Consider the following 24541-nt stretch of genomic DNA (forward strand, 5'->3'; position numbering starts at 1 on the left):
TGGGAAAGAAAGGTGATTTAAGCAATTTTGAGCGTGGCATGGTTGTTGGTGCCAGACGGGCCGGTCTGAGTATTTCACAATCTGCTCAGTTACTGGGATTTTCATGCACAACCATTTCTAGGGTTTACAAAGAATGGTGTGAAAAGGGAAAAACATCCAGTATACGGCAGTCCTGTGGGCGAAAATGCCTTGTTGATGCTAGAGGTCAGAGGAGAATAGGCCGACTGATTCAAGCTGATAGAAGAGCAACTTTGACTGAAATAACCACCATGTACCCATCCTCTGATGGCTACTTCCATCAGGAAAATGCACCATGTCACAAAGCTCGAATCATTTCAAATTGGTTTCTTGAACATGACAATGAGTTCACTGTACTGAAATGGCCCCCACAGTCACCAGATCTCAACCCAATACAGCATCTTTGGGATGTGGTGGAACGGGAGCTTCATGCCCTGGATGTGCATCCCACAAATCTCCATCAACTGCAAGATGCTATCCTATAATATGGGCCAACATTTCTAAAGAATGCTTTCAGCACCTTGTTGAATCAATGCCACGTACAAATTAAGGCAGTTCTGAAGGCGAAAGGGGGTCAAACACAGTATTAGTATGGTGTTCCTAATAATCCTTTAGGTGAGTGTAAATGTAGCATACATCTTTTTGGTCTTCATAAATGTTAGTGTCAAGTCTGTAAATGGAACAGTAAAGTAGACATAGATTAAGCCTAGTCCTAGGCTTAATAATCAAGCTCAATGGTGAATCTCCTTTCAATTAGATTTTTTTAGTCCAGGGCCAGGCGTAATCTGAGTCCGTTCAACCAGCCCATAATGTTTTCATAGATATGTCTTATATGTCACATTAGTGCTGCAAATTATATATATTAATATATATTAGGGATTGATCCGATACCGGGATTGGAAATCTGTACGATTTTGGCCAAAAATACGGTATCTGCGAGACTTAGTAATGAGCCGATACCACGAAACAGTTTGTAATAACAATGTGCGGAAAACACATGGTAAATTGATGATGATGATGATAGTGAACTCAATAACATTAGGCCCTGTTTCGCAGACACAGGTTAAGCCTGTCTAGGACAAAAAAGTTGAACTATTGAATTGAGTTGATCTATTGAACAAGATTGTTTTAGTCCTAGACCAGGCTCAATCTGTCTGTGAAACCGGTCCATATGATGTCCGAGTCTGGAATGACTTTACCCTTGAAACAGCCACTAGTAAAACTAGTACTTGGAAATGTTGCAAAGAGAAGTTAAGCTTACCGATAACAAAATACCGATAACAAAGAAAATGAAAAGAAAATGCTTGTACAAACTTCAAGGAAAACTGTCAGTTTGTCACATGCCTAATTTTCACTGCAGTGATTTATTTGTCCAAATATCCACTTTCCCATTCTGCATTGCTACAGAATTTTCACAAATGCCTTGCTCTGCCTTGAAGTGTATTTTAACATATTTTAATAAGACTGGATTTTTTAAATGGTGTAAATTCCATAATCTCAAAAACTGAGAAAGTTGCTAATAAAACGTTGAATGACCTACCATTCAATCATGTGGAAGAATTATGGCAATAATGGCACGTAAACAAAACACACAGTATCCAATGGGTAATGGCCGAGCTCAGTACTCAGAATTAGTATTGACAATGAAAATGAGGTATCAGCGCATCCCTAACATATATATTTATATATGTTAGGGATATACATAAATATATTTAAAAGCAGAGAGAACAATACAAAAACAGAGTTAATTTGCAGGTATCAAAGTATAAGGTCATAAGTAGTGTCACTGCATTGGCCAATCATTTCGCAGCTCAACCTGATATGTGCAAAGACAGATAGATACAAACAGGTACAATATCAATTAATTTAATTAACACGTACAGCATGGAAAGTTACAAAGGTTTAGAAAACAATGAATAGGTTGTGTGCATATGCAATAAATGAGAAGATGCTGGTCTTGTGGATGCTACGGTGATTCCAATTGATCTTGATTTGTTAGTCCAGGACTGAGACGCCAGTCGATAATGTTCTGTCAACCCCTGGGGAAGCGTTCTGTTATCTACCACTCTGTTGTCGTTACTTGTTTTTTACAGATCATTTTCCCCTGGATGTGTTGCGCAAAATAAAAATAGACAATTTGCTAATTCTGATTGTGATGTCACGGAGAACTGAAAACAACTGCCTTCTACACATGGTAGAGAAACCCACTTCGGAGACGGGATAACATCTGTGAGCACGGTAGAGAAACCACCCTCGGAGACGGGATAACATCTGTGAGCACGGTAGAGAAACCACCCTCGGAGACGGGATAACATCTGTGAGCATGGTAGAGAAACCCACCTTGGAGATTTCGCCTACAAGAAGGTCCGGTGGACATGAGTGAACCAGGCCTTAGTGCGGGGTCTGATCTGTACCCATTTGACGTCCGACTGTGCGGACTGGACAACCTGACTTGATTCAACCCACGGCGGGCTTGGTACTGACTGACATCAGGAGGGCTCAAATAAAAGTGTCTACTGTTGAAAGTTCTCCGGTCCGAAGAACTACTGCTTGGATGCACCATAGTGACAATTCTGTGCCATCTGATGCGATGTCATTTGATATGGTGGACGTTAGCGTCGGGGACCAGGCAAGGGTCTACGTCACCCTCGGTACCGACAACACATGTCCACCACCTCTTCACTGGCACGCCCATGTTAGACTGGGCAACATAGACTATTTCTGATGACCAGTCTTTGCCAAAAGAGATGATACGATTGGGCTAAAGAATACTGGATAAGGAACTTGGCTTTACGGACATCACAGGAACGTGACATCTACAAAGGGATGTATAGGTGCGACAATGTGTATAAGAACCAAAGACTGCAAGTAAGATGTATCTGATTCCCCCTAGCACACAGCTTTCAATAAGCCCTCCCCCCCATCATTGATTGGTTGCAGGTCCAGGAAATTAGAGAACCAGCCAATCAGTGTACTACAGGGCGAATTCTCTTTCTTAAATCCGAAATGTGCTCAGGCCAGGACAAACTCCCACTTGGTCAGCAGTATCTTAATGCCCTTTATCACGGAGACCACGGACGTGGCGGGGTTGAACTTGAGCGTGTGGGCGTCGCCCTTCTTGCAGCGCTCCCGGAAGACGTAGACGCAGCCATTGCAGCTGGCCACCCGCCACGGGGACGGAACGCAGCTCCACACCTCGGGGAAGCGCAGCCGCGTGAAGCTCTCCAGCAGCGGGTTGTAGCACACCAGCGAGTCGCCCTCCGCCACGATGAACAGCAGGTCCATGTGGGCGGCCGCGTGCATCGGCCCGGCAAACGGCAGCACGTACGGCTTCACCCGGCACCTTTGGGTCTGCGTGTCGAAGCACTGGATGAGGCGCGACGGCCTGGTGAAGAAGTCCATGTCGTTCTCCTCGCCGCCCAGCAGGTAGATGGTCCCGCCCAGGTTGACACCGGCCGCGCCGGACACGGCCGTCTCCAGCGGCGAGGTCTCCGTCCACACGTTGTCCGTGACGGCGTAGCGGATGACGGCGTTGGACAGGGTGTCCTGCAGCGTCTTCCCGCCCAGGCTGTAGACGGTGTCCTGCGGGTACACGGAGACCATGGCGTGGTTCAGGCGGTCCCGGGGCAGCGGGGCGCAGCGCTCCCAGTCCATAGTCTGCATGTTGCACTTCCACATGCGCCGCGGGATGGAGCCGCCCACCACGTAGAGGTCCGGCCCGTGTTTGCAGGCGGCCGTGATCTGGTGACACAGGCTGTTCTGACCGCAGACGCTGATGGCGTCGTCCTGGTCGCAGTGGAGCGACACGGCCAGCGAGTGGGTCCTCGTTTCCTCCTTGCCAATCAGGTAGACGTGCACCTTCTCGCCGATCTCCTGCATGTGTCACGCACACACACACACACACCCACGCACGCGCACACAAACGCACGCGCACACGCACGCACACGCACACACACGCACACACACGCACACACACGCACACACACGCACACACACGCACACACACGCAGGCTTTGTCGTTAACCACTATACCATGGAGCTGTACTTTTGCTGGGTGTCAGTATAGACAAGAGGATTCTGTATATCCTGAACAAATTCAATAGTTACTTGGCTGTTCATGAATGACATTGATACAGTTAAACTGACTCACATTTCTTACTAAGTTTACCTCTACCACAAATAGCATCTTTATATGGTGTTTGCCACTGGCTGTTTTAACAGCGTATTAGCCAGTAATAAGCTTTACCGGTATCTACTAACTTACTGGAATAGTCATAGGAATTGAGCAATTGCTAGCGAGTCTGACAAAGCTATTTCATTTCATGGCATAAGAACGTATTTTCATTCATGGCAAAACAACATACTTTTTTCTTTCATTCATGAATGACATTTATACAGTAACTATCAATAAACGCGACGATAACTAACTTTTTCATCAGGTGAAAAGACGAGAGAATTGTGGAATCTACCAGAAATAATTAATAAATGTCGTTGCTCTCAATAGATTTGAACTTAGGTCTTCCACGTGAGAGGCACTGTCTGTAACCACAACGCCACATCATTACATATCTCAGCAGTCGCTAGACTCCTTTGAGGATTGTGTTAAACTGACTAACGTTTCTTATTACGTTTACCTCCACTATAGCGTCTGTGAACTGTATTGCTTTTGCCACTGGCTGTTTTAACAGCTTATTAGCCAGTGATAGGCTTACTAGTATCTACTAACTTCCTAGGAATAATCATAAGAATTGAGCAATTGCTAGCGAGACTGAAGATTAAATTTTCCATGCCAGAAACAGTCGCAATATAACCGTATACAGTCTTAATTAATGTTTACTATAACGTAAATACGTTTTTAAGCCAGCAAATGTGTGTGTCTATCCTGACCCAAAATGCATGCACAGATGCGTACTTCGAGAATCCACCAGAAATAGTCGCAATATAACATTAAACTATTTTATTTCAGGCTAACTATAATGTAGATATTAACGGTTTTAGCCAGCAAAGTTTTGTCTTTACAGAATAATTAATAATGCATACATTGCTTCGCCTGCAAGGAGATAGAAACTCAAGACCTATAGTTCACAAGTCCGCTTCTCTAACAACTACGCTATTTAACAAGGGGTACTCAGTCAGTCAGTCACTCAGTAAGAGACATTCGCTCTTATTAGCAGGCTCCGCTTACACGGTCTGGCAATAAATAGGTTGTGATGTCTAACGCCTTTTTCAGGTTAGAAGAAAATGAATCATTAAAATGCATGTTCATTAGTGAAACCTGTGTGCTACAGATCTGGAATACAAACTCACCTTGAGGTTCTCCTGAAGAACAGTGAAGAACTCTTCTCTCTCCACCTTGTTGTGGTTGATCCAGGACTCTATGGCCACAGTGGGGTTCTGAGAGGATGGAACACCATCTGTAGAACAGCAATAAGTTCACGGCACAGAACGACCTACATCTCTAATCAGTCCTTCCATGTTGCAAAATAAACAGTTTATTGCGAATTATGTGAGTGTCCGCAACATATTTAACCAGCATTTCTGAAACAGAAAAGGCAAAAGAACACTATTATCCCATTTAACACAGACATCACTGCAACATTTAAACAGGCCTCAAGATTTCAACCGATCTTATAACATTTAGCTCATGATATGATTGAATCATTAATTCAAGGCACGTGTTAACGCAGTTCCCCTCTAGACATAGAAGGAGGTTCAACCAATACAGCAGCATGCATGTCCGTACCGAGGACCTCCGAGAGGGACTGCCAGGGTGGAATCAGTTTCACATGGGCAGTAAGGCCTGACCGTAGACCGATAAGTACATAGACAGGGGGGGCTGATCTCAAACCAGCAGTCCTACATGGAGACCTTGGGATACATACGCTCTGACATTAGTGGACGACGGACCCCGGGGGAATCGGACCCCGGGGGAATCAGGTACCTTTGATAATGTCCATGAGGAGACATAGAGGCAGGTTGAGGAACTCATCAGTCTGGTGCAGCTGGACCAGGTGGATCTTAGCACAGTGTTTAGCTGCAGTGTACAACTCCTGGTCACTGTGTCGATCAGCCAGCCACATCACCTGGAGCAGGAAGACCTCATTAAACTGACTGGACCGCAGCACAACCAGGAAGACCTCATTAAACTGACTGGACTGAAGCACAACCAGGAAGACCTCATTAAACTGACTGACTGGTCAGAGGTTCACATTGCTCTCCCCCCACTAAAGCGATTTGACAATGCTGCCAGAGACAGTGTGACAGTTACTTTGAGGGATTTATACAAAGGTTAAGGTATACGTCATTAATCCCCTTTAAGAAGACACGCATGCGATCATTCCTACAACAACAACAACAGTATCCCGTCCAGGAGCCAGCCTGCTCACCTGTAGGCAGTTCTTGACCTCCACAGTGCGGGACAGGAAACGGGAGCATTCTTCGAACAGGGCGGTCAGCTGGTACATGTCTGACATCTCGTATGTGTCCTGCAGCTCCTCCACCCGCAGCTTCACGGTGCCATGGTAGATGTAGTCCACCAGCAGCTGGAAGACGGATGCACTGGAGGGGGAAAAGGAAACACACTTGACTGTCCGACTTGGTGAGAACCCGGCCTTTGAACAGTTTATGGGTTTAGTGCCTTGCTCAAGGGCACAGCTCCAGGGCCCAGTTTCTTTCAGTCAGGATTTTGGTTCCCGGATATTGCAAAGTTTCAGTGCAGACAAATGTCTGCAAATAGAACCCGAATCCCGATTTGAGTCAATGATTCACCTGTGCTATTGATTCCAATGCAATGCTTCTAACCCTAGAGGGAAACCCTTGGGAAGCCAGGTCAGCTGTTATGCCGAGGGGCTCAAACCAGCACATTCCCGGCTCCCGGCCTGCCTCCCCCGTGCCTGGAGCACCTACCTGACGTCCTTCAGGTCGATGCTGCGCGTGTGAGCCTCTCTCAGGTTGGATGTGAACATGGACCTGAAGAAGCTGCTTTGGGCGGAGAGGACCAGTCGGTGCAGCTGAAACTCCTTCCCCTCCACCACCACCGTCACGTCAGCAAACAGCCCGTCCTGGACGCGGGGGATATGAAATGGAGGCGCTGTCAGTGGTGTTGTCACCACCCCTGAGTCATTTTGCAATAAGAAACACATCAGTAATGTAATATTAGGGGGGTAGGTCTCCCAAGCCCTTTCTTAATTCCTATTGAGCATCATCTCCCCTTGCCTCCTCCCCAAAAACTCTTGACGAGGCTCTTAAAGGAGAGACTGAGGACCCGGTAAAGTTGAGAAGCAAATGTGTAGACAGGACGGGAGGGGTCAGGGGTCATTGTTTGAGACAGAGCCCTTGCCTGGAGACACAGGTCCATGATGCTCTGCACCACGCGGCTGGAGTGGGAATGGTCCGTAAAGGTGTAACCCAGGAAGTAGTTCTCCTCTGCCACTAAGGAGCCCCCTCCTACACACTGCCCCCCCGCCCTGGGTCTGTCCCCAGCCTCACCAGACTCCATCACAAAAGCACAACTGTGTACAAAGAAACACTGGGTTAGTTATCATTCACCAAGACAGTGAGTAGTGTTTTTCAAATTCCAATGTTGACAACACTATAAAACAAACTAAACCAATTAAAGGAAATAAATCAACATGGTGTCTCAGTAAATTTTTGGGACATAATGAACCCCCAGAATAGCTTCAATGTGCCTTAGCATAGATTCTACGAGTATCTGGAACTCTACTGTAGGGATGGAGCACCATTCTTCCAAAAGATATTCCCTTGTTTGGTGTTTTGAAGATGGTGGTCGAGAGTGCTTTGTTCGTGCCCTGTGAATTTGGGCATTGTCATCCTGGAAGAGACCCAATAATGAACAAAATCGAGGTCAACTGGGTCTGCTCAGTGTTTTTATGCATGCCACAGAGAATGATAGGATGATAATTGCATAACGGTATCACGCAGTACTCCTGTATCGAAGCATCTGCATATGTTATGTTCCTCCACTCATTTAGTCAGGTTTTTCTTTCAAATTGTCACCCGTCTGTATAAAAAGCTGAATTCAGACTTCTATCTATCTATTCACAACATGCTGTTTCATATTGTTTCTGTGTGAATGGAAATGGTTTTAAGTGTTCAATAAACGTCCACCAACAGTGGTTTTTAACCTTATACATGCATTGCTATCATGCTCATTCACTGACTGTCAGTCTGATAGCTAGCTTCATCCATCATAGCGCTAACGTTTTTCAGACACCAGTCGCACCACAGAAATACAGTGATCAGATGCCAAGTTGGAAAACAGAGTTCAATCAGTATGATACCTCTCTTCTCGTTATTAACATGTCCTTTTGTAACTAGTAAAGCACATAAGCCTACCTTTCACCCAATACTACTTTATCATACGGAAAACCGCGAACTATTCACCGGAAGTAAACAAACGTATTTATTTTTAGCCAACCTATTCTGTGGCCAGCGATAGATACCACGGGCTGCTGCCGCTGAGTGGTAGAGATATGTCACTGCAATATCCTTCTCGCGATTAACTCCTTTAACAAAACATCTTACCGAAAAAAAAAATGTACAGCACACTTGTTGAATGGTCCAGGATATGATATTCGCTGCAGAATTGTTTATTGTAGGCCTACTTGCTGCAACCTAAATCTGCGCACCCAACGTGTCCAGGAGAAGCTTAAATAGTGTCGTGCTTTGAACCTACGAGCCAACTGGCCCTGGAGTGTTTTTCCTAGTAGAAGGAATGTACGGCATTCTAGCCTTGACTTACTGGCTATCAGAGTGGGGTTTTATTTTATTCTTCGAGGCTAAGGAACTAAAGACAGAGGTGGTGAAATGCAACAAGTGTTACAAGTTCATGAAAATATAATGGTGTCAAAACCTGTACTTGGACTCTTTTTCTGGGTCACTCTGGGGACTTTATGTTTTCAGGATCTTTTAGAAGGTGAGTTATTCTCAAACTAAGTTGATTTTGGGGCTATTCTTTGTCTCTGATGAAATGCATTGAAGATCAATTAGAAAACAGTACATAAAGGAAGGTTTGCATGTAATGTAATACTACAACAGGTTCTTTTGGATGTTGATTTAAATTCTATGTCAGTGTTTCTGGAGATTTTTTTTTTTTTTGCATAGCTAATCAATTTTTTCCTCAGGTGTGTCTGGTGCCATTCATGGCGGCCTTGCTTCCCAGGGCTTGGACCAATCCATTAATGATGCAAACCTGATGTTTGAGGTAGCTTTTGTCTAACCTGGTCCCAGATCAGTTACCCTGCCAACTACTATGTTTATTGCTATTTCTCAGAGACAATGGCCCTCATTTATCAAAAGTGCGTACACCAAATTTCCAGCGTACACCTGGCGTACACCCAAAACCACGGTGACTTTGAGATTTATCAATATGGACGTTGGCGTACTGCACTCTCAAATCCTACGCCAGCTCAGGAGGTGGTGTACGCACGTTTTGAGTTAGTGCGGAAATGCGCATGTTGAGTTATATGTTCTCATCATTTATGTTATATTATGTTGTTTAATTATGATACTGACTGTTGTATACCCAAAATTGTGCAAGAGTTAATTGTGCGCATGTGTGAAGAGACGGGACTTTTATTTTGACCTGTCTCAAGTAAAAAATGTGTAGCCGTATACTCAGCCCCTGCTGCAGTTCCCTCGTGCACTGATGTTATGCCAGTGCAGAGATGTAAACTGAAAATAAAACAGTATTAATAGTTATATTTGGAGTGATCTTTGGTGGATGGATGACAACAAAATATTGCACATGGACATGGCGGAGAGAAATGAAACCTTAACAGCGCAGAAAAGAAAATCCTAACGCACTGACAAACTAAAAGATGTGATATATTATGACCTACTGTAAAAAAAACAACAACATAATTACAAACTTCAATGTTTATTTTGTGCAACATGGACTTCAAAGTTTAATTTGTGTGACTTTACCAAAGCATTTGACTTATATGTATTCCTTCAGATGCGAGTCTGTGCGCTTTACATGAAGTTTCAGGGTTAGGCCCGGCAGTTGCGCATGGACTGGGTTCAGTAATAAAAGGCTTTGAATTACCAAAATATAATTTAGACTGACAAAATAATAAAAATGACATTCTTCTTCTTTTAGACAATAATAGAAATAATAATAATAACGACATTCTTCTTTAAATAACAATAAACGTCATTGATAAATATCATGAAATAATAAGACGAATATTACAAATTGTCATGCAGTTATTTATGTGAATGAAGGGTACTCCACATCACATCATCTTTTATTCCGCTTTTTAAACTGCCAAATGAAACAATTTTATTTCTTTCTACCTCCCTGGTGATCGTCTCAATCTCCACGTCAGAGAAGTTTCTCTTTTTTGCCGTCTTCCGTGTGTCCATGGCGTAAAATGAGGGCGTGGGGGAAGCGGAGACTTGAATATATAGGGGCGTGTTATTCTAATGACGATCGTTTTCATCCGCGGCATTTATCAAGGGAAGGTATTGCGTACACCTGGATTTTAAAGGTACGCACAGTTTCATAAATCAGGCGATGAGAGGAGTGTAAGCAAAATCTTACGCCAACATATACGCCCGTTTCTACGCAAGAATGATATATGAGGGCCAATGGCCCTCATTTATCAAAAGTGCGTACACCAACTTTCCAGCGTACATCTGGCGTACACCCAAAACCATGGTGACTTTGAGATTTATCAATATGGACGTTGGCGTACGGCACTCTCAAATCCTACGCCAGCTCAGGAGGTGGTGTACACACGTTTTGAGTTAGTGCGGAAATGCGCAGAAAAGAAATTCCTAACGCACTGACAAACTAAAATATATGATATATTATGACCCACTGTAAAAAAAAACACAACATAATAATTACAAACTTCAGTGTTTATTTTTGTGCAACATGGACTTCAATGTTTAATTTGTGTGACTTTACCAAAGCATTTGATTTATATGTATTCCTTCAGATGCGAGCCTGTGCGCTTTACATGACGTTTCAGGGTTAGGCCTGGCAGATGCGCACGGACTGGGTTCAGTAATAAAAGGCTTTTAATGACCAAAATATAATTCAGACTGACAAAATAATAAAAATGACATTGTTCTTTTAAATAATAATAATAATAATAATTATAGAAATAATAATAATAACGACATTCTTCTTCTAAATAACAATAAACGTCATTAATAATAAATATAATAAAATAATAAGACGAATATTACGAATTGTCATGCAATTATTAATGTGAATGAATGGTACTCCACATCATCTTTTATTCCGCTTTTTAAACTGCCAAATAAAACAATTTGATTTCTTTCTACCTCCCTGGTGATCGTCTCAATCTCCACGTCAGAGAAGTTTCTCTTTTTTGCCGTCTTCCGTGTGTCCATGGCGTAAAATGAGGGCGTGGGGGAAGCAGAGACTTGAATATATAGGGGCGTGTTATTCTAATGACGATCGTTTTCAGCCGCGGCATTTATCAAGGGCAGGTATTGCGTACACCTGGATTTTAAAGGTACGCACAGCTTCATAAATCAGGCGGTGAGAGCAGTGTAAGCAAAATCTTACGCCAGCATATACGCCCGTTTCTACGCAAGAATGATAAATGAGGGCCATTGACCGTACAATCTTCCACTGTGCAAGCAGATCTAGGATCAGGCCAAATGACGTTGAGCATAACTCTTAGAATCTTCCTCTCACACTTCAGTCAAGTCAGATCCCTCCTGAACGTCTTATATTGTTGTGTTTTTACTATGAACCCTCATTTGTCTGATCAGTAGATTATTTACACCCATACAGTCCTTATTGAGGGGAATAAAGATCGACAAAGACAACAACATCTACCTGCTGGACCTGGAGATGGCATCTATGAGGCAGGGACGGGCTTTTCTGGCTCGGATCAACGACAACATCCCCAAAACTCTCCCTTCCATGGACCAGATGGTGAAGGCTCTGGAGGACCAGACACTCACACTCCGTCTGGCTGCATCCCAGTTTGAGAGCCTCGTCCTGGGCATGGTGTACTCTGCTCACCAGGCTAAGCTCCAGGAGAGGGACGAGGACCAGGAGAAATGGAGTGATGTTATGTTCCGCCTGGCTAATATTACTATAAGCGAGCTGCGAAGACCAGATCCCATCACAACAAACATTTAGATTTCAAAACATATTCTTAATTAGCCTGGGACTACATCTCTTCAAATAATGTCTTGCTAAATACCATGAGTCTAGAAGACAGGAGTTGACAAAACGAGAGGTCTGGGTCCAGGCTAACTGTTCATCAACTAAGAAAGAAACAATAACCAGTCAAGTTCAATAGTTTATAGTTGTGTACTTTTTTTACAGTTTACAAAAGTGTGAACACATTAACAATTTAACCCAGTTAGAAAAATAGAAAACCTAACCTGTATCTTTGAGACACTATGGAATGTTACAGTGACTGACCTGCAAACGGGTCTATGTGGTGTCCCTGTACAGTATAGCCACTGACATACATTATAACGTGTCTATGTGGTGTCCCTGTAGAGTATAACCACTGACATACATTATATGTGTCTATGTGGTGTCCCTGTACAGTATAACCACTGACATACATTATAACGTGTCTATGCGGTGTCCCTGTACAGTATAACCACTGACATACATTATAACGTGTCTATGCGGTGTCCCTGTACAGTATAACCACTGACATACATTATAACGTGTCTATGCGGTGTCCCTGTACAGTATAACCACTGACATTCATTATAATGCTTCAATAAAAAACCTGATTTGAACCACAACAAGATTCCCTGTAACTGCTACAGTGTGTACATACGTACATTTACAAAAGGCACCTCTGTACAACCCTGTCATGGGCATGCAGTAACAATTCTGGCATCACAAACAACATCCCACATCTACCCGGATCATTTCTTTTTGCCCTTCCGTGTCTTGCTGTCATCATTACCACCCCTGGAGGGCGCTGCTCTGGCCCGGGTCCCTGAGGAGGACGACTCTTCCAGGAAAGCCAGCTTCTTCTTCAGTTTCCCAATGTTGTCCTCATCCTCCCCCTGCCTCTCCCCTCTGCCGGCCCCACCCATTCTTCTGTGCTGGCTTCTGGAGCTGGCTCTCCCTCTCCCTCTCCCTCTGCCAGGCTGAACGTCTTCCTGTTGGGCCTGTCCTGCCAGCTGCTTATGACCCAATGTTTCCTCTCTGTTCCACACTAGAATATTCACTCCTGGGGCGGAACAAAAACGTTATTGCTTCTGTGCCTAATTGGCACACTTTTCTCTATGTAGTGCACTACTTTAGCCTACAGGACACTACTTTAGCACCCTATTCCCTACAGGACACTGCTTTAGCACCCTATTCCCTACAGGACACTGCTTTAGCACCCTATTCCCTACAGGACACTGCTTTAGTACCCTATTCCCTACAGGACACTGCTTTAGCACCCTATTCCCTACAGGACACTGCTTTAGCACCCTATTCCCTACAGGACACTGCTTTAGCACCCTATTCCCTACAGGACACTGCTTTAGCACCCTATTCCCTACAGGACACTGCTTTAGCACCCTATTCCCTACAGGACACTGCTTTAGCACCCTATTCCCTACAGGACACTGCTTTAGCACCCTATTCCCTACAGGACACTACTTTAGCACCCTATTCCCTACAGGACACTACTTTAGCACCCTATTCCCTACAGGACACTACTTTAGCACCCTATTCCCTACAGGACACTACTTTAGCACCCTATTCCCTACAGGACACTACTTTAGCACCCTATTCCCTACAGGACACTGCTTTAGCACCCTATTCCCTACAGGACACTGCTTTAGCACCCTATTCCCTACAGGACACTGCTTTAGCACCCTATTCCCTACAGGACACTGCTTTAGCACCCTATTCCCTACAGGACACTGCTTTAGCACCCTATTCCCTACAGGACACTGCTTTAGCACCCTATTCCCTACAGGACACTGCTTTAGCACCCTATTCCCTACAGGACACTACTTTCGACCAGGGCACATGTTGAACGCAGATGTTAAAAAAAAACATTGTAAAGTTTCCAGCTGAAAACACCACTATCTCCGTTCTAACATTTTGTCCGAGTTATAAGATATGGTGGAATGTAACAGTACTGTGAGAACTCACCCATTCCAGACCCCAACACATCACCCATCGGACTGAACTTGTTGACCTGGAACAGAAGGTGTAAAAAGGTTTCTTAGTGATGAAGGGCGGAGAAAAAGTAAAACAGAGTCCTTACGCAGAAATACACTGTTACAAACACTCTAACCCACATTAAACCATCCTTCAAGCATGACAGTCAATTAATAAAGATAAACAGTTTAAAAAAAAAAAAAAAAAAAAAAAATCAGGTTTCCACAGGGAGGAGAAAAAGCTAGAGATATTTCAAAAATAACCTTCAAAAACAAAAGACAAACTGTTTAATGTTGGTGGTTTAAAACGTGTGCTCACAGACACGATGCCAGTTGCATTGTGGTCCAGCAGCTGGCAGGCCACTTCGCCTGTATTGGCGTCGTAAACATCAATGGTCCGAAGGTCACCAGGACACACCCTCTCATCAGGGTAGCGGCCAACCACGATCAGGTCATACATGGGGTGCCAGGTGGCCTGCAAACACAACCGGCTGATGAAGACACTTATGACAACACACACACACAGACCTGACGTTTCCCCTAATCCCTAATCCCAACATCCATAACCCATATCCATAGACCTAACCTGGTTGTAACACCTAAACCTAACCACTAACGCCAACACCTAAAAACAAACCTAAATTCTAACGCTCACCAACGTGTTTACCTCAAACCTAACACTCTAACCGGACAGTCCCTCACCTTGATAGGTGTGAGGTGCTGAAACTGCCTGTGTGGGTGCTGGATGATCTGCTGAGGCGTCGACCAATCAGATGAGGAGTACACCCTGATCTGGTCATATTGGTCTGTGGTCAGGAGCTTGGAACAGTCCACTGGGTTGAAAAAGGCTGGATGTAAAGGGGCAAGTGGAGATGTGGAGGACACAGAGAGTGTCACATGGTGTTAATAACGTTATATTTAAGCGATAATTCACCCTGATATCTGGCTAATGCTGTTCATGGGCACGATGAATTGCAGACTGATTGGCTGACAGCAGTGCTATTTCGTATCGTTGCACACCACAATAATGACATCACATCGTTTTGTACTGCGTCATATAACGGAGTTGTTAACTGGTTTATTATAGCAACAAGGCAGTTAAGGGGTTTGTGATATATTGCCAGTATACCATGTGGCTAAGCGTTGCGTCCAAGAACTGTTGGAAGAAAAACGCACAAAAATATTTCCTGATTCTTAGCTTATTCCACAGAGAAATCCTAAAATGGACTGACAATATTATTAGTACCTTCTAGTAGTAGTTAGAATACATTGAGATTTTAAGTGATTCTCCTTTACATTGGAATTGAACTCACCTGTGCTAAAGACAATTGGGAGTTATTTGAAGCTCAAGTGTGACAATATATTTGGCCATGACTGAAGGACATTCTCTCACAGGTTCACAGAATTCACAGTTGGGTTTGTCTCAATCCAAAGACGTCTGCCTTCATCTGCCTACCTGCGTTAAAAAGGCTTGCCTGATGCCTCATCCTGAATTAATTTCTGCTACTTTTTCAATCACTACATGCAAAGAAAGTCAGTATGCCTGGAACAATTAGGATTGGTTTAGAAATAGAAACTGTCCTGGGATCTCGGGCTGTGGCGGTGCGCCAGGTCAACTCTCACAGCGGTCCTCTGAAAGTACCTGAGTTAACAGCTTTGTCGTGCATCATCTCGTGGAGGTAGCTGTTCTTGTCCTTCATCTTCCTCAAGTCCCAAAGCTTGACAGTGTGGTCGACAGACGCTGTCGCCAAAAGCCAATCACAGCGTGGGTTGAATTCACCATGCGTCACTTTGGCCTTGTGCAACTTCTCATTGAAGATCTATGAGGCAAGAGGGTTAGACAGTTATACAGAATAAATACACTGAATTAATACATCTTATTGTAATATCACATGTTATTATAGTTGCCTTGGAGTGAATAAATACATGTTATTATAGTTGTAAAATGTAACCAACGATACTGACAATGAGGCCATGTCTCCCTGTCATCTCCTAAGACAGGTTCCTACCTTTATTCACAATGAGGACTGGCGACACCCATTTCAGTCAAAGCCCTACATACTGTGGTGTATATCCTAGCACTCTGTGTTGTACTATACCTCCTGGCCATCAATGCCCAGAAGGGAAACTCGTCCCATGTTGTCTCCTGCCAGCAGCATCTGTCTGCTCAGGGACACATCCACACAGCAATACCACAGGCTGCAACAGAAAAACGTTATGACTAGGACAGTACTTTATGACTAGGACAGTGCTTTATGACTAGGACCGTGCTTTATGACTAGGACCGTGCTTTATGACTAGGACCGTGCTTTATGACTAGGACCGTGCTTTATGACTAGGACCGTGCTTTATGACAAGGACCGTGCTTTATGACAAGGACCGTGCTTTATGACTAGGACCGTGCTTTATGACTAGGACCGTGTTTTATGACTAGGACCGTGTTTTATGACTAAGTCTGTTCCTATAACATTATCAGAGGGGGCGTGTCACAACGTTGCCATCAAAAACGATGCTGTTGTGTCCAATAAATCACTGAGCTCAAACAGAAAGACAGAATGTATTTTACAGCTGACAGTCAACTCCTCTACTAACCTTTCTGGAATAACCTTTATGATGGTACAAGGCTGAAGGAGGAATAGAGTTTATAATTGCACCATCACCTCTCCCCCTGGAGACTGAGGGCTCAGCTGTTAGTTCTGTCATTCAGTTCCTAGACACAATAATCCCCCACAACCTCAGGTGGGAGGATACGTCTCTGTGATCACCATGACGATGCACCAACGGAGGTACACCTTCCAACTAATACCTCTGATTAAAACCAGACCAATCACAAAACATCCCTGACTGTTCATTACACATAACTAACCAATCACTACACAGGCCTGACCAATCACTACACATCCCTGACGATTCACTACACATCCCTGACCAATCACTACACATCCCTGACGATTCACTACACATAACTAACCAATCACTACACATGCCTGACCAATCACTACACATCCCTGACCAATCACTACACATCCCTGACCATTCACTACACATAACTAACCAATCACTACACAGGCCTGACCAATCACAACACAGGCCTGACCAACCAATAACTACTACAATCACTACTATAGTGCAGTAATTCAGACTATATTCTCAATATGGTGCAGTAATTTAGACTATATTCTCTATGTAGAACAGTACTTCAGGCTCTATTCTCTATTGAGTGCAGTACTTCAGGCTCTATTCTCTATTGAGTGCAGTACTTCGGGCTCTATTCTCTATTGAGTGCAGTACTTCAGGCTCTATTCTCTATTGAGTGCACTACTTTGGCCCATGTGGTGTAAGTTAGGTCTGCTTCCTCACCAGACATTGTGGTGGTCATGACCACAGTCCTGGACCCTGGACAGAACCGTGGGTGGATGGCCATCGAAGTTCTGCAAGGTCAATGTGCCGTCACCAGATGCCAGGAAGACTTTGGACGGGTCTGTTGGGCTGAACTTCATGCCCCCAATGAAGTCCCCTGCTCCTTTCTGCATGATGTGAACAGACAGACAAATTCTAATTAACCAAATTGGTTGAGAATACAGAATTTCAAACAGCAAAACAAAGTATTTAAAGGACTTATGTTTGCGAGGAGGGAAGCTTATCAAAGGGTAGTTTGTATAACTCCTGTGTCATATTCACTTGTGCCCGCCGGAACTAAAAAAACTAAAACAAGCATTTCTTATTGTAAAGTTCAGAGAGTATTTGAACACTTATATTAAGTTACATTTGTTTGGTGCCTAATGAACACGACCCAGACCCACAATGTCCCTGTTCTGTTAAAAGCTGACCCACCAGTAGACTGTTTTGGGTCTGTTTTAGCTCTGCCACGACCTGCAGTTGAAAACGAAGAGGTCTCTGTATCCGGAGGGCCCTGCGTTTGAAATGGCTCTAATGTACAGTATGGCTTTTTTACAAAACCCTACACACCCAGGTCAAAGGCAGGTCACTAAACAGGGACTGCGTCACTGGTACAGGTTTCCTAGTCCCACGAAAGTGCATTGGCAAACACTCTGAGAGTGGTCCCATTGAAATTCAGCTGTATAACCCTAACCCTCAGAGGTGACGTGAGCAGATGAGTGGGGTTGAATTTAATGCCTGCAATAGAGACTCCTGCACCGGTCTAGACAGAATGCTCTAGAAGCATCATGCTATGGGGATACTTCTCAGCGACTGAACAATATTGAAGCATCATGCTATGGGGATACTTCTCAGCGACTGAACAGTATTGAAGCATCATGCTATGGGGATACTTCTCAGTGACTGAACAGTATTGAAGCATCATGCTATGGGGATACTTTTCGATGACAGAATGGTATAGAAGCATCATGCTATGGGGTTACTTCTCAGCGACAGAACGGTCTAGAAGCATCATGCTATGGGGATACTTCTCAGTAACAGGGAATGCGAGATTGAAATAGTCTCCAATCTATTTCCATTATTTCATATTTTCATATTCCTCAAGGGACATAAAAGGGGGTGAAAAGAAATCCACAAATAAATCACAATATTCCCTGAAATTCTGTAATATTTCAACCCAGGACTCAAGACAGACAAAAGAGGAAGGGGGCAGTCATCAGCCAGCCGATGGTGATGTTAGTTTTGCAATGGGAGTTGTTCGTCCGGCATCCTCACCCCTTGTATGAAGGAGGCCTGGGAGAGCATGCTGAAGTCCCAGAGGATGATGTCACCCCCTTTGGATCCCACCCCCAGGGTGTTGGGACGTGTGGGGTGCCATTCCAGACATGTGACCCGTCTGTCGAAGGGGCTGAGCGTACGGTGGAGCTTATACGACGACAGGGAGCGCACCAACGGCTCCTGGAGGCACTGGAGACAGCCAGGAAGACATGACTGTTAGACGTTGTGTCTATAGAGCCAAAGCAACACTGCTGTCCGAGATCAGGTATAGACAGCCTGGTCCCAGATGGGTTTGTGTCATCTTGTCAACTCTAGTGATCATCGTCAGGCCAAACATAAGAGTCGACTATACGGCACAAACAGATCTGGGACCGGGCAGTAGTATATTGGGTATAAAATGTGTTTGTTCACTAAAAGACATATGTCCTTGATTCTTTGCTAGTTAAAAACACAGCATGGACTTTCATATATTTCTGTTGGATGGGACTCTTTGACCTCTAGAAGGGACAGACATTGAGTGATAGTAGTATTTAAGGCTGCCAGAAAATTGCTAACCTTCTTACTTAAAACATTGGTTAAAAAATGTCCTAGAGACACCACAAGTCATTTCAGGTTTGACGTTTTGATACCTATAACACTTTAAATATCTGATTAATTAACCTTCTATTTTCAAGGGGTTTTTCAAACGTGAATGTTATACATTTCCATTTGTATTAGGGCCACGGCTGTAAATGTCTCACTCGACTTCTCTGCACGAACAGCTGAATAAAATAAATATTGCTTTGCATTGAGTCATTTGCCAATTGCCCACACCGGCAGAGACACTAGATCAGTGGTTCCCAACCGCGGTCCTCAAGTACCCCCAACAGTACACGTTTTCTTTGTAACCCCTGCCAAGCACAGCTGATTCAACTTGTCACCTAATTATCAGGCTCTCATTGAGCTGAATTGGGTGTGCTTGTCCAGGGCTACAACCATAATGTGTGCTGTTAGGGGTACTGGAGGACCGGAGTCAGGAACCACTGCACTAGATCATAGAAGATTACCCGTCTCATCTGAGAATGAAGGCTCTGCCCCAGGGTGCTATGGTAAATGTAGTGCAAGATGCTTCCAGGTCCACTTTGCTTCAGAACGCTTGTGGATTTGATCACTGAAATACAAGACAAGTGCGGCCAGTCAATAGTTTGTTCGCCATGATGTCTGTTTTTAATAATAATACACACTTCTTTCCAATATAGCATTTGTCAATACATCTTCAAAGAACACCCTTCATGCCTCAAAATCTATTCATAATTCATTACTAGTAGTGTCACATTAACGGTCATACATTTCGGTCACTAGCACACCTGTTTTCATCTTGGTCTTCCTGTCCAACTTTTGCCGTAACGTCTTGGGGGGATTTCGTCCTTTAGCCCCAGAAGTTTCTCCATATGTCTTCCTCAAAGTCTCCTTTGATTTAGATGCCTCTGACAGACTCTTCTTGGGCTGGGCCATTTCTGTCAGCTTGATGGGAAACCTGTGTCAATCATGCAATGCAAAATTAATTACTTTCATTCAATGCAGAACAAATCACTTTCATTCAATGCAACAAAAATAATGCATTTAAACATCTGTGCTACTATGGACTACTTAGGCCTAGCTAATTTCTTAACGCAACAACCTTTATCGTACAAGAGTACGATAAGAGTATCAACTAAAGGCTGCAGTCTCGCCCCTATTGTCATCGATGGCACTGCAGTGGAGTGTGTGTCCAGCTTCAAATTCCTGGGTGTCCACATCTCTGAGGACCTCTCCTGGACTCTCAACACCTCAACCCTGGTCATAAAGGTGAAGCAGACCCTGTACTTTTTGAGGAGGCTGAAGAAGGCCCATTTGTCTTCCCAAATCATCGTGAGCTTCTACCGTTGCACAATCGAGAGCATTCTGACAAACTGTGCCACAGTGTGGTTTGGTGGATGCTCTGTGGCCGACTGGAAGGCCCTACAACGTGTGGTGAAAACCGCCCAGCACAACACTGATGCCCAGCTCCCAGCCATGGTGGACCTTCAGTGCAAGCAGTGTCTGCACAGGGTGCATGGAATCCGAGACCCGTCACATCCATGCCACAAACTGTTTGCCCTCCTCCCATCAGGCAGGGGGTACAGGTCTCTTTGTTCCCACATCAGCAGGCTCAGGAACAGTTTCTTTCCATCTACTGTAACCCTGCTGAACTCTGTGACCCACCCCATCACTAACCACACCCACCCACCAACCTCTTAGTACCGCCTCTCAGGGACCTTGTTGCACTACTCCCCTTGTACTACTGGTCTACCTCGGGAAACTCACTGCTGCTATCCTTAAATTCCAGTTGCACAGACTACCTTACACCTCCAATTTGCTTGATTCCACAGTCAGAATTGCCACGTATACTTGCATTTGCCTCATTGCACAATTATTCATTCCTACTTGCAAATACATAAACTTAATACTTTTTTTTTGCTGATTTAGAATTGCCATTTTGCACTGTATACACTTAATACTAAATATCCTGCCCTCTTCTAATTGCACTTCTGGTTAGATGCTAACTGCATTTCGTTGTACTGTACTTGTACTGTTCACTTACAAAGTTGTTTCTAATATAATCTAAACTTGGTTGACATGTACCCTGTTTTGTTAAGTAACCTGACGCTCAAATGTTACCACATAATTTGTAGTATGGTTTTGGAAACATGAGGAACACATCTTTCATGTCAGCAAGAAAATAAAAAATAAATACAAATATTACCCTAAATCTGTATTGGGTTAGTGATCACACACATCTCCACATGCTTGATAAAAGATGGAGTTGAGCAGCTACCAAGTGTGTTGAAAACATCCTGTGCGAGCTGAATGGGGAGGCCAGTACTTGCAAATGGATCTGTGCAAATTAGTACACGTAATACATTTGAATGACTGTTTTCCACTGATATCAAATATGCCGATCAACCATAACATTATGACCACTGACAGGTGAACTGAATAACACTGATAATCTCGTCATCGTGGCACCTGTCAGTGGGTGAGATATATGAGGCAGCAAGTGAACATTCTGTCCTTAAAGCTGATGTGTTAGAAGCAGGAAAAATGGGCAAGTGTAAGGATCTGAGAGACTTTGACTAGGGCCAAATTGTGATGGCTAGACGACTGGGTCAGAGCATCTCCAAAACTGCAGCCCTTGTGGGTTGTTCCAGTCTGCAGTGGTTTGTCCCTATCAAAAGTGGTCCAAGGAAGGAAAAGCAGTGAACTGGCGACAGGGTCATGGGCAGCCAACGCTCATTGACTCACGTGGGGTGCGAAAGGCCCCTGTCAAAAGCACCTACAATGGGCATGTGAGCATCAGAACAGGAAGAAGGTGGCCTGGTCTGATGAATCACGTTTTCTTTTACATCATGTGGATGGCCGGCTGTGTGTGCGTTGCTTACCTGGAGAACACATGGCACCAGGATGCACTATGGGAAGGAGGCAAGCAAGTGGAGGCAGTGTGATGCTTTGGGCAATGTTCTGCTGGGAAACCTTGGGTCCTGCCATTCATGTGGATGTTACTTTGACACGTACCACCTACCTAAGCATTGCTGCAGACCATGTGCACCCTTTCATGGCAACGGTATTCCCTGATGGCATTGGCCTCTTTCAGCAGGATAATTCACTCTGCCACAAAGCAAAAATGGTTCAGGAATGGTAAGAGGAACACAACAATAAGTTCAAGGTGTTGACTTGGCCTCCAAATTCCCGAGATCTCAATCAAATCGAGCATCTGTGGGATGTGCTGGACAAACATGTCCGATCCACGGAGGCCCCACCTTGCAATTTACAGGACTTAAAGGATCTAATGCTAACGTCTTAGTGGCAGATACCACAGCACACCTTCAGAGGTCTAGCGGAGTCCATGTCTCGACAGGTCAGGGCTGTTTTGGCGGCAAAAGGGGGACTTACACAATATAAGGTAGGTGGTCATAATGTTATGGCTGATCGTGCATATTGGCAATATGTTTTGAAAAAACGTTTTGCAGATTATAATAGTGATGATAGAGCTACTGACATTTTCAGACATTAAAACCCTGCATCAGGGCTTTAGGGTTGGCAGAAGAGGGCAGAGGAACAACCTAAAACAGTCTATAACCCCACCCACTAAAACCTTAGACCAGTGTTCTTCCTTGCGCCCCTAGTGGCCGACTCCGCGGCCCCTGTTGTGTCCAACATTGCATTAGGGGTTGTGTGATTGTCTTGTGACGGCCCTTATTCGAACTGATGTCTTATCAACCAAAGCGGGCCCAGTCGGAAGATTTGCAAAGAACACTGTCTTAGATTATAGTACTGCACGGCAGGCTTGGTGTTCAGCACCAGTACCTCAAAGGCTGCAAAATAATATGATCAAATGTCATCCCTTTTGCAATATCCCTTAAGTACTACTGTCACCATACCAGAAATGTAGTAGTGATACCAATACAAGCGAAATTCCACGATTCTCGATACACAGATCGATATCAACGTACTAAACTAAAACTAAATAATAAATCCCATGTACTTAGGTAAACAGCAGAGGCGCGCGCACACACCTCTACTCAGCATGGTATAATAGCATAGTTGGCTAGGTTACAGAGCAATACCAGCGGGATCAAACAAAAATAATGGTACCGTGTATTTCAGGATAAGGATTTAAAAAGGATAACTCTTGAGACGTTCTTAATGTAACGTGAATTGAAACTCACTCACCTTTAATTCTTTAAATAAATCGGCACGTCTGTCTTTTTGAGGTGCTTCACTAATTTGGAAGTGTTTCCTCCTTAAGTCTCTAAAGTTTGAAGGCACCGTTTGCATAATGTTTTTTGCGAATTTGTTACTCACTGATCATCCGCCTCGAACGCAAAGTTCGCTGTTTTTCTTTTCGACGAGTCGAGGCAGAGGGGCAGCTGCACTTGCCTCTGTCTGTCACGTTTTGGATCCCCGGTAAAACAACGAGTACCGTCATGTTTTCAGAATGTTGGCATCGACTTGGAGGCCAGGTGTTTTGTAAAAGCACTTTGTGACAACTATTGATGTAAAAGGGGCTTTATAAATACATTTGATTGATTGGTACCGAAGTACTGTATCGGTTCTCGTGACATCCCTATTAAGTACTAAATATCCACACACAACACACACTAAACTATACCCAGAAACAGATACACATGCCCCAACTTGAAATTTATGGAAACGACAGGCACATTATTAAATTATGAAGTTAGACATTTCCCATTAATTTGTGTTTGATTGAACGGACCCATATCAAAATCAACGAAAAGTACACGCGTGAATTGCACGTTAAACTGTAACCTAACTACGTTTTATAATATAAATCAATTTCAGAGTTTAGGTATTTCATCTACACAGGATGCACTTGTGAAATAAAATACTTCGTAGTGTAGCTATTAGCAACACGTTTGTACAACAGCCTGGCAACTTAAAGTATGTTCTCATAATTACATGAAAATTCTATGAAAATTACATTACCAGTAAAATATAGAATCGATGCCCGAGTTGAAAGATTTATAACGGTGTGGTATTTTCTTCTTACATGCACGTAAGTGGTGCTCACCGTGCTTTACGTAAAGTCGTGTTTTGTAACTTATCAGTGAGTTACAGCGCGTGCCCAGTAGGCGGCATAGTTTGTTTCTTTTTCAGTTTTTATATTTGTTGTTTACCGGAACAG

At 43.9% G+C, this 24541-nt stretch overlaps 3 protein-coding genes across 6 annotated transcripts; 1 reads left to right on the forward strand and 2 right to left on the reverse strand.

The window, feature by feature from the left end:
• Positions 1-1201: 1201 nt before the first annotated feature.
• On the reverse strand, positions 1202-8408 carry kbtbd4 (kelch repeat and BTB (POZ) domain containing 4). Its single transcript, XM_010903171.3, has 7 exons — positions 8374-8408; positions 7358-7529; positions 6925-7079; positions 6405-6576; positions 5960-6101; positions 5326-5432; positions 1202-3891 (listed from the first exon to the last, which is right to left on the reverse strand). The coding sequence occupies exons 2-7, from the start codon at positions 7514-7516 to the stop codon at positions 3031-3033; spliced, it is 1596 nt and encodes a 531-aa protein (XP_010901473.1). The 5' UTR covers positions 7517-7529; positions 8374-8408; the 3' UTR covers positions 1202-3030.
• Positions 8409-8471: 63 nt separating this feature from the next.
• LOC105029686 (protein FAM180A) lies at positions 8472-12792 on the forward strand. The gene is made up of 3 exons (XM_010903172.3): positions 8472-8953; positions 9162-9241; positions 11813-12792. The coding sequence occupies exons 1-3, from the start codon at positions 8845-8847 to the stop codon at positions 12164-12166; spliced, it is 543 nt and encodes a 180-aa protein (XP_010901474.1). The 5' UTR covers positions 8472-8844; the 3' UTR covers positions 12167-12792.
• ddb2 (damage-specific DNA binding protein 2) lies at positions 12533-24468 on the reverse strand. 4 transcript variants are annotated; one of them, XM_010903173.5, is made up of 11 exons: positions 24343-24468; positions 20181-20350; positions 19881-19984; positions 18832-19023; positions 17518-17684; positions 16257-16356; positions 15800-15977; positions 14860-15005; positions 14477-14632; positions 14150-14195; positions 12533-13229 (listed from the first exon to the last, which is right to left on the reverse strand). In XM_010903173.5, the coding sequence occupies exons 2-11, from the start codon at positions 20326-20328 to the stop codon at positions 12919-12921; spliced, it is 1548 nt and encodes a 515-aa protein (XP_010901475.4). In that variant the 5' UTR covers positions 20329-20350; positions 24343-24468; the 3' UTR covers positions 12533-12918. The 4 variants fall into 4 exon arrangements, with proteins under 4 accessions (XP_010901475.4, XP_010901477.4, XP_010901476.4 ...); XM_010903175.5 differs by lacking the exon at positions 24343-24468 and adding an exon at positions 23698-24159; XM_010903174.5 differs by lacking the exon at positions 24343-24468 and adding an exon at positions 23566-23681.
• Between the last annotated feature and the right edge of the window lie 73 nt (positions 24469-24541).

This window comes from Esox lucius, chromosome 19 (genome assembly GCF_011004845.1).
Source record: "Esox lucius isolate fEsoLuc1 chromosome 19, fEsoLuc1.pri, whole genome shotgun sequence".
In the NCBI taxonomy this organism is placed as follows: domain Eukaryota; kingdom Metazoa; phylum Chordata; class Actinopteri; order Esociformes; family Esocidae; genus Esox; species Esox lucius.

What these genes read in the sequence shown, in the direction of transcription:
- kbtbd4 (XM_010903171.3), bottom strand. Translation starts at nt 7,516, where the DNA reads ATGGAGTCTGGTGAGGCTGGGGACAGACCCAGGGCGGGGGGGCAGTGT. An exon ending in TCATGGACCTGTGTCTCCAG is followed by an intron (nt 7,080 to 7,357) that starts GCAAGGGCTCTG and finishes CCCCGCGTCCAG; the next exon opens with GACGGGCTGTTTGCTGACGT. An exon ending in CCTCATGGACATTATCAAAG is followed by an intron (nt 5,433 to 5,959) that starts GTACCTGATTCC and finishes GCTGTTCTACAG; the next exon opens with ATGGTGTTCCATCCTCTCAG.
- LOC105029686 (XM_010903172.3), top strand. Translation starts at nt 8,845, where the DNA reads ATGCAACAAGTGTTACAAGTTCATGAAAATATAATGGTGTCAAAACCT. An exon ending in TTTTCAGGATCTTTTAGAAG is followed by an intron (nt 8,954 to 9,161) that starts GTGAGTTATTCT and finishes TTTTTTCCTCAG; the next exon opens with GTGTGTCTGGTGCCATTCAT. An exon ending in ATGCAAACCTGATGTTTGAG is followed by an intron (nt 9,242 to 11,812) that starts GTAGCTTTTGTC and finishes ACACCCATACAG; the next exon opens with TCCTTATTGAGGGGAATAAA.
- ddb2 (XM_010903173.5), bottom strand. Translation starts at nt 20,328, where the DNA reads ATGGCCCAGCCCAAGAAGAGTCTGTCAGAGGCATCTAAATCAAAGGAG. An exon ending in TTCATTCTCAGATGAGACGG is followed by an intron (nt 19,024 to 19,880) that starts GTAATCTTCTAT and finishes GGCTGTCTCCAG; the next exon opens with TGCCTCCAGGAGCCGTTGGT. An exon ending in CATGACCACCACAATGTCTG is followed by an intron (nt 16,357 to 17,517) that starts GTGAGGAAGCAG and finishes TTTCTGTTGCAG; the next exon opens with CCTGTGGTATTGCTGTGTGG.